Raw genomic sequence first — 9954 nt, forward strand, 5'->3', positions numbered from 1 at the left:
AACGGAGTTTTATGAAGTTTTGTATGGAGATAGTTAACCCTGGGAAGATTATAGGCTACTTTCTATCCCGGGAAAATATGTAGCGGGACTTTTATCTTGGACGACTCCTTCACACGGACGAAGCCACGGGCAAAAGCTAGTATTATATAATATTAACCGGCAAGACAACGTCAAAATCAAATCAATACAATTTATTTTGCATAAAACATGGTAATTAACGTAGGTAACAATTATGATGTTAAATATCTTACATGTGCAACATGTTTCACCGTTTCAACCGTATGCAAAAAAATTATATACGTACTTATAATTAGAGAACGTAGTTACGCAAATTAACTATTATTAATAATAAAAAAATCGGCAATGATACCTTACTAAAATGTTTTATCCAACTAACCCAAGGAGTCTAAATTGTATAGTTGCATACTCCGACACAAGTACAATTCCAGGTCCCAAACAAGTCCGGCACCATACAACCCCAACCAAAGGAACTACCAGACCTACGAAGTGCCTCCGGGCGGCTACGATGCGAATCGTAGCGGATATGACCCGAATCGTAGCGGTTATGACGCGAATCGTAGCGGCTACGAGCAAAATCGTGGCTACGAATCGAATCGTAATAGCTACGATCAGAATCGAAGTGGCTACGATCCGAATCGGGGCTACGAGCAGAATCGAGGTAGCTACGGCGGCCACCAGGGCGGGTACAAGAGCTATGATAGCATGGGAGGCTACAACCAAGGGTACAGTCAAGGTTGGTTTAATTTGAAGCTTGATGTTATAAGTATGTTTTATAGCTTCTACCGTTAGCCAGTGATATCCCTAATATCAAGTTGTTGTTAGATTTATCATAACCAATTTTTTTTTGTTTTACTGGCAACATTCTCTCTTTGATTCGGCACGGCTAATCATTTAGTATTTCACCCTATAAAACCAACAATTGTAACAACAGATATTATTAACGTTTTTTTTTTTAAATAAAAAGCCTAGTCATTAATCAAAAAATATTTATCATGCTTCATCTGTTACTTTTTTCAGGCGGTAGCGGCGGTGGTGGTGGCTCTGGCGGTTACAATAAGAACTACCAAGGCGGCTATCAACAGCAAGGCGGCTACCAGAACGAACACGACGACCGCGACCGGCGCGGGCGCAGCGGGTACAGAGGGAGGCGTTGATGCGATGCAGTATGGAGGAAGCGTAGAAAGTGCTACCATGGTTGCAACTCATCCCCGTAACAGAGTAAGCTTGTTTTTATCAGTGTTGTGACAATCTGGGTACAAGTTGAGAGGTATATGTCGATTATTCGACTTTCGGTTTCATATTTTGATAAATTACAACTACCAAAAAACATCTGAATGTTTTGGACTAAATATGGTTACAGTCTAACCCACAATTCACTGTAAGTTTAAGATATACAGCATTATAACTCAGTGTGCTTCAAAAAATAAAATATCACTAACCTGCAATCAAATTAATGTAAGTTCCTTTAACGGATTTTGCAAATAGATTATTTTTTTATCCAGAAATATGGTTGCAAGACATCCTTTGGTCACCCAATACCATTTATTAAATAAGAATGTTTCCAGATTGTCCCTACAATGAAATATAGACCTGCTTATTATGTATCAATAATTGTAAGTTAATATCCCTGTAATATTTGCAATTATATGTGGCATTACAGAAAAAATATAGAAAACTCGATAGAGATATATTTAGAAGGTGATAATAATGTATTTGAAAACGCATAGATATAAATGTTTATATACGTCCATATTATTTATTTCCCAAAAAATAGTTTCACATATCAAGGTTTTGTTTCCCTGGCACTCAAACTAGGTTAATCTGTATTTTGAGCGACAGTGTTCCTCCACAAGTAAACTATTATTTGGCAAAGCCAGCATGGTGGCCTAGAGTCTAAACTCTTAGTAGTGGAGGAGGCCCGTGCCCAACTGTGGGACAGTATAAATACAGGACTGATATGACTACATTCAAATTTTATTTTCTGATTATGGTAAAGTTTCGATTCAGGTTAAGTAAAATTTGTGAGTTTTCAAAAACAGGTAGGCATTAGTTACGTGTCTGTCTATCCCTTCGAAGTTACAAGCGTGATGAGCTTTTATATAGCTTCTGAGTTGAATATAGTGAAATTGTTTATTTCTACTCAATGTCAGCCCAGTTTGGAATTTGTGCCTCACGCGGGGATAGGCTCGCTCCCTATCTTATCATGAGACGCAATATAAATGAAAGTGCATTTCTTGCCTTAGAAAATATACCCATGATGATAGTGTAAAACATATATGGGCGTATATAAAGAATTATATCAGCAAAAGTCGAACAGTATAAAACGCTGAATTATAAAATATATTGTTGCCATTATGGTTAATAACCGGATAATTGTTTCATTTTTAATTGTTCGAAAAATGTGTTTGTTTAATACAAACTCATAGTTGAGTTCCTATAGGATGTCCCAAAAAACTCGAGTCGTAAGTCGAAGTCGTTTAATCTTGATTGTGATTGGTCAAGAGACCAATGCGTCAGTCACGTGTTAGTCTCTCAACCAATCAGAATAAAACGACACGGAGTCGTGTTTTTTTGCTAAATTAGAAAGATAATTTAGTAAGGAACATTTTGGTACCCTAAGATTTAAAAAACGGTATAAAATTGATTTTTTAAAACAATTAGTTGTAAATCTTTGAATATTCCCGTAACTCATGCGCCATAAATGTATGGAATGAATGCTCAAGGCCCCTTGATTGGAGAGGGCTTTATGGAAAGGCTATCCGGTACTATGCAGATGACCACTTGCAAAAGCTATGCGAGCAACAAGTTGGAAATAACTGGCCTAGGACCTTGGGAGGCCTATGTCCAGTGGACTGCAACGGGCTTATGGTAATAATGATGATGAACCTTGGAAAACCGAACTATAATTCAGCGTCTTGTATAAACAGTATATTGTATTTATATGTGATAAAATTGCACTGGCTCATTGTCAATATGTATTTTAATATAGCTATAAGAATAGTATAATATTTATTATAATACAAAACTCCGAGAACAATAGTTTATATTGCAATTAACAATACTTAATATTGTGAGGTATATTCTATAATTTAACTACTGGACACAATAAGTGTTTAAGGATTTACAATTACTGGTTCGGTCAAGTCGTAATGAATCAAAGAAAAGATAGGAATCGAGGGGTTTATTGAAAAAAGCAGTAAAATATTTTATTACTAACTAAATATATTATGTAATTGTTTATCAAAAACAACCATGGTTATGATAACTGGCAATAATAATATGGTAGCTTTCAAGAAAAATAATGATAAATAATTCTACGTTTTCTCCATAATTAGCTTTAATTATGTATAACCGACTGAAATATAACAAAATTAAATATCTGATGTGAGACGAGTCTCAGTGTTTACTTTTATTTTTATGTTAAATAAGTTCGGCCATATTCTTAAAATGATAGAAAAATAATTACCTTGCAACACTGATGTGTTTTTTTTATGTGTTCACGGTATTGCGTTCTATTTTGTTTATTGGTAATTAAAAGAGTTTAAATAAACAGATTTTTCTCCTTTGAAATATCTTATTTACTGCCTTACTAATATAAGATATTATTATTATAATGCTGGAGTTACACTAACCTTATTATAAAGGCATTTAATACTCCAAACCCAAAACTAGAGTCTAGAGCCAACGAGTCGTGTCACAAAAAACTAGCGGCAAATTAAAAAGAATCTACGGTTTGTAACCCCGTGAAGATTAAAAAGATGAGTTTATCTTACAGTTATGTTTTTATTAAAAAAGTATTTTTTATTTTAACGATTTTTAATAAAAACATTAGTCCTTAATGTTTACCCCCGGTTATAAGGTATATTTTTTTGATTTTGCCGCCATACTTTCTGTGTCACGATTCGTTAGCCAGACTCTTAATATGGAATGTAAGAGGAACTATAGATCAAGTAGTCTAGGAATTCGGGCCCTATTACTTTCTCTAATCGCTGACAGTGTGCGCGAACAGCATGAGTGCACTCACACTACGATGGATAGCGTCGAAGCTGAGGCTCGGATCAGTCCTCTTGTAATGAAATCATTTATTTTTTGAACCCGTAAAATGTTATACATTATTTATATTCCGTCAATATTAACTCTACCACCAGTTCGGAAAGCCGTTCTCACTAGAGAAGAACGGGCAAGAAACTCTGGTGTTGCTATTTTCAAAATCAGTTTAAGATATTGACTACAGTACAATACAATAATACTCTTAGGACTTACAGCAACAATTCAGCAATATTAATATTAAAAATTACTATATATGTAAGCTATACTAAAATAGTTTTAACGTTTTTCCTATTATTAATAAATAATTGATTACATAACTGAGTTTTATTGCGTCGATACTAGCGCCAGTGGTGAGTATTTGGAACTAATTGAATGAAAAAATATCATTAACCTTTGGAAACCCACTGCTGAGTATAGGCCTTCCCTAAAGATCTCCAAACTAAATTGTCAAAAGCGGCCTACGTGCAACGTGTTTCTGAGACCTTCATCAAGTCGTCTGTCCAGCAAGTGGACGTATAACACAGCGGTCAGGTACATGGTCTTCTCTAGAAAAAAAAACAATGAATTCAATGCTGTACTTCGCTGATGGTTTGAGAAAAAAGTAAAGAATCATTTATTATTTTGAAATTACACTAACTACATCATTGCTAGCAAAAAAAAATATGAATCTATAATTCCTACACATTTATACTTGTCGCGGCTTCGCCCGTGTGAAAGACCTTTTTGAGTATATGCCGCTATTTACTTTTCTATAATAAAAGGTGAAAAAGCAATTTATAATATGCTGGCAAAAGCAGCCTAAATATTATACCGATTTTTAGCGTTATGCTTACAACGCCATCTATTTAAAAAAGTGATAACTAAATTCAATAATTTCTAACAGGAATTATGTTAAAATCCAAGACGCGGTCATAGTTATGATAAATTTTATTCAAATTCGTTCAGCAGTTTTTGAGATTACTTACTTCTATCAAATATCCAAACACCCATATCTTTACACTTTCCCTAACATGCCCACTTACATTTTATAATAGGAACTTATAAGTTCTGATTTGTAGAGAGTAGAGGCGGAAAAAAGTAAGATTTATTTTTCTGAGTAGTTTTCGTACGAATATACTTTGATGTTATTTTTTTTATATGGCTACAATTTTTTTTTTGTTACAAATTTGATAGCTCATCCAATAAAAAATATTATATTAAACCTATTCCCAATACTAACATTTCTTAGCGTAAGCATTTATAATATCTTTTTTTAAATGAACATGATAGACAGAGATAATACATTACGCATAACTACAAATATCTGGACCGCTGTACCATCGAAACGTCAGGCTGACGTCAAATAAATTTGTTGGTTATTTTTGTCATTTGTGTATTAGTGAAATAATTTAAACAAGCAAGTTTATAATGACTGCAACAATAGATCAGAAAGCGTACTTACAAAAATATCTCAGCGGCCCATCGGGTGATAAAAAGAAAAAGAAAAAAAAGCCTGTGAAAGGCAAAGGGTGAGTAATAGTGTTCTTTGTTTTTGTCACTTATAAATTACTAAAACATAAATATTCAGCGTATTTACCTGTCTATCTAATATCGGAGTTGTAATTTATACAAGTAACAAAATACTTTGGATACGTATTCCATTTTTTTTAAAATGATTTGTTTAACTTCGTTTTTGTACGTCCATTTTGGGATTGAGTGTGTATCAATTGTGTATTTAAACTACTATGGAGTAATACCCATATTTAATTAAACGTATAAACAATAAAAGTATATATAATAAATAATTTTATCTAAATTAACCTTTAGCTGAAAAATATAATTTGGTATTTGCTCAAGTGAAGTCTGTATTTGACTTTGGTTTTACTTTGCTATCGCATTTCAATTGTTACTGCGGCTATATTGTCGCTGGGGCTACCACAATTCTAGCATCACCTAGATGTATTTTATGAAAATTACATATTATACCTATGGCTTGAAGCCTGCGATATCTAAAGCAAAAGTAAAATGCAATTAGCTGCCGTCCCCTACAAACATCAAATGTAAAAAGAGTAAGAATGTCAATAATCATACCAAACATTAAAAGTTACTATATAAAAATTTTAAAGCGTTGATAGCCTAGTTGGTTGCGGACGGACTACTGAGACAAATGGCCACAGGTTCTAAACCCAAGGGCCACACACCTCTGATTTCTCTAAAATTATGTGTGCATTCTTTGTGAATTATCGCTTGCTTTAACGGTGAAGGAAAACCTTGTGAGGAAACCTGCATACCTGAAAAATTCTCTATAAGAATTTTTGAGGGTGTGAAGTCTACCAATCCGCACTAGGCCAGTCTGGTGGACTAAGGCTAAACCCTCTCAGTAGTAGAGGAGGCCCTTGCCCAACAGTGGGACAGTATAAAATACAGGGCTGATATTATATTATTATTATTATATAAAAATTCCAGGTTTAAAATTATAGATGATGACATAGATCTATCCAAGCTAAGGCCATTAGAAGGAGATGAGTTGGACATACTGGATGGAGGTGAGGATGCTCCGCAGATCGCTGGGATCATAGACGATAGGCCTGAAGAGCTGCGGAAGATAGAGGAGTTCGGTTCCAGCTCAAAATGGAGAGTTATTAGTCAGGTAAAATATACTTTAAATTTGTAGATCTCTGTTTGAATCCAAACACCGCTGATATTAAAAACTCAGCTAAGAACACATACACATCACGCATTTATACCCGAAGAGGTATGAAGAGGCGCAACCAGGATACTCACTTTTACTCAGCTAAGGTTTCAATAATATCACTTCAACTCAGCTTTCAGGTTTCAATAGTCCTGTGTTTGATTTTGTACATTATTCTATATGTAATGGTTAATAATACTAAAAAGAAACCCTGCTGCGAAAACTGCATTAAAATTGGTTAAAAAAAGAGCCAGTAATTCATATTTCAAATATTACTAAGTGCCGAAGTGGGCGCGATGTGGGGATATCGCTTCATCCCTTTCTTTCGCACGCGTCGTAATGCCCGATTACGTCACACGTGGGTATTGCGCCTCTTTTCTGTTTCTCGTTACTTGCCCCTTCTACCGAAATTGAAAGACTTATAACTTGTTGATTTTTTACCGGATTTAAATAATTCTTTCTGTGTTATAATTTATATAACGTAAATATTTGATAATAATGAAGAACAAAAACGAGTCCGGTCCCGTATACCTTTCAATCTTACTAGTAAAGGTAGACAATTAGTTTTGAAGTAAATCAGCAAAGTATTATTTGTATAATAATTTTATTTGTTATAACATATCACTTATGTTTTTTATAATTACGTTATTAAATTAAACCTCTTTCAGGATGATGGTTTCAACAGTAAGTTACAAGTCCAAGAAATAAAGAAGGATGTAAAAGAGACTAAAAAAGGTCCACCTAGAAGAAAAGAGAAGGAAGATTCTTCAAAAAGCAAAAGAAAAGACAAGAATTATGACTCTGATCCTTCCCCTCCAAGAACTAAGAGTAAGCCGAAAGAAAAAGTAAGGAAGCCAAGTCGTTGGGGTGATGCAGATAGATCACCGGAAACTTCTAAATCTTCAAAAAGAAGATCCCCAAGTTCAGACCAGTCCCCACCAAGAAAGTCACAAAAATCAAGATACAATTCTGATGTTACAACTTCTAATAAATCAAAGAAATATGATTCTGATACTTCACCTTCGAGAAAATCGCGAAAAGATTATGATTCTGATGTGTCGCCACCTAGGAAATCACAGAAAAAATATGATTCTGACGCATCGCCTCCGAGAAAATCGCAGAAAAAATATGATTCTGATGTGTCACCTCCAAGGAAATCACAGAAAAAATATGATTCTGACGTGTCACCACCTAGGAAATCGCGAAAAAAACAAGATTACACTTCTTCATCTAGATTTGATTCTAAAAAGAACAGATCTCCAGATACTGCGCGAAGGAAACATTCACCGCATAGATCAAAGTACGATAAATCAGAATCAAGGAAGCAAAGGAAATCAATAGATTCAGATGTATCTCTGCCGAGAAATTCACATTATCGTCAAGAGTCTCCTTCACAACGGAAGTCCAGAAAGTCGCCTGAAAGGAGGAAAAGGTATGATAGTGACTCGGATGCGTCACCCCCAAGAAGAGAAAAAGGTAGAACAGAAGACGGCAGACACAAAAGAAGTACTGATAGTCCACCACCATCTAATAAGAAAATGGCAAAAACTTTGGAGGGAAAGAAAGCTGGGCTTCAAGATGCTAGACAGTTGAGAGAGGAGAATGAATCATTTAGGAAAAGGGAAGAGGAAGTGTATAATAAAATGACTGATGCAGTGTCCGGTAGGAATGCACAAGCTGTGTCCCGGAAAGGTTGGTATATTTTTTATATATACTTTTTCTTACTGGTTCTTGTTATTACCTTTATTAAGATACAAACAAAAAAATGATTTAAATTTTTTTTTGTTTGCATTACATTATTAAATTACATTAATATATTGAAGCCCTTTATAGAACTTGTACCTTACTTTTAATCATATTTTACAGTCATAATTATTGTTTTTAAAAAATAATGGAATTTGGAAGAACCGTATTATGACTTATTGTACGCCTTTTTTCCGTTTAGGCAAAAGAGAAACATCAGAAGAGAGACAGAAACAAAGAGAGAAGGCAGAGAGGCAGAAGGAGTTGGATGAAAAATACAAGAAATGGAGTAAAGGGTGAGTGTTGAAAATTAATTATTTTGTAATAAAATGTGTTTATTCAGGTTTTAAAAAGTGTTTGTCCACCATGATCGAATAATTCAAAAATTATATTAATTTATCCATCAAAGTCTATTGTTATGGAGGTACCAATTCACTGAAGTATATATTTTTTTTAACAATGGAGTATTTTTTTATGATACCGAGAAAACTACTTGTTCTGGCCACATTCTTAACTAACATTTCCTACATATTTTTCAGGATAAAACAAATAGAAGAGCAAGAAACCCGCCTCCAAGATTTCATGCATGAAGCTGCCAAACCTTTAGCAAGGCACAGGAACGATCAAGACTTGGAACACAACTTAAAACAGGTGGAACGAGAAGGAGATCCAATGCTGCAGTACATGCGTGAGAAGAAGAGAGAACGAGGAGAGTTACCACCAGGTATGATGAAATGTTTTTGTAGATATAATATAGGGTTTTTTTATGATTGATTCCTTCCTTGCCGAATTTCGGTCATGGTGGCCTATCTCAACAAGCTCAGCCAAGTATGCAGGACATATTATAGTGCACAAGTGTGTGCGAAATACACAGACGCACTCTGTTTCTTCATTCTCATAGCTCGGTGAGACCGTAATCTGACATGAGAAAGATCAGGCGCAAGACTAACGGCTTTACGCGCTTACTCACACCGCCAACTGCCTGACTCCGAGTTGCGACTGAGTAATTTTTTAAGATGGAAAAACCCAGTCACAATTATTTTGAACTGACCCGGGATTCGAACCCAGGACTTCAGCGCGGTAGTTGTACTCGTACCGTGCACAATAGAACTACGGCACTGAGATAAATTTAAAATTTTATTAAAATACGTTTTTGTTCCAGAACGGCCCACATACAAAGGCAACTTCCCACCCAATCGGTTTAATCTTCGACCAGGCTACAGATGGGATGGAGTGGACCGTTCAAACGGATATGAGAAGAAATATTTCACGCAACAAAGTAGGAAGAAGGCTCAAGAAGAAGAAGCTTATAAATGGAGCACTGAAGATTTGTGAATAATTATCTGTTGATATTGGACGGATTTTTTTATCAAACAAAACATATCTAATTAAATATAAAAATGAACAAATTGAGTTTTTTATTCCTACAACCTGCTATAACATTGAGTAATATTATTAAATTCGGTCTG

General features: G+C 34.9%; 2 protein-coding genes across 2 annotated transcripts; both read left to right on the plus strand.

The window, feature by feature from the left end:
• Positions 1-449: 449 nt before the first annotated feature.
• On the plus strand, positions 450-3500 carry LOC119189003 (protein FAM98B-like; the record flags this gene model as incomplete). The annotated part of the gene is given in 2 exon segments (XM_037437488.1): positions 450-754; positions 1039-3500. Coding segments are annotated over 2 exon segments (442 nt in total), but the record flags the coding sequence as incomplete, so codon positions are not given.
• A 1832-nt stretch (positions 3501-5332) lies between these two features.
• LOC115453883 (BUD13 homolog) lies at positions 5333-9894 on the plus strand. The gene is made up of 6 exons (XM_037438086.1): positions 5333-5579; positions 6517-6700; positions 7411-8434; positions 8688-8781; positions 9025-9209; positions 9648-9894. The coding sequence occupies exons 1-6, from the start codon at positions 5479-5481 to the stop codon at positions 9818-9820; spliced, it is 1761 nt and encodes a 586-aa protein (XP_037293983.1). The 5' UTR covers positions 5333-5478; the 3' UTR covers positions 9821-9894.
• The last annotated feature ends 60 nt before the right edge of the window (positions 9895-9954 follow it).

Source organism: Manduca sexta, chromosome 2 (genome assembly GCF_014839805.1).
Source record: "Manduca sexta isolate Smith_Timp_Sample1 chromosome 2, JHU_Msex_v1.0, whole genome shotgun sequence".
NCBI classification, from domain to species: domain Eukaryota; kingdom Metazoa; phylum Arthropoda; class Insecta; order Lepidoptera; family Sphingidae; genus Manduca; species Manduca sexta.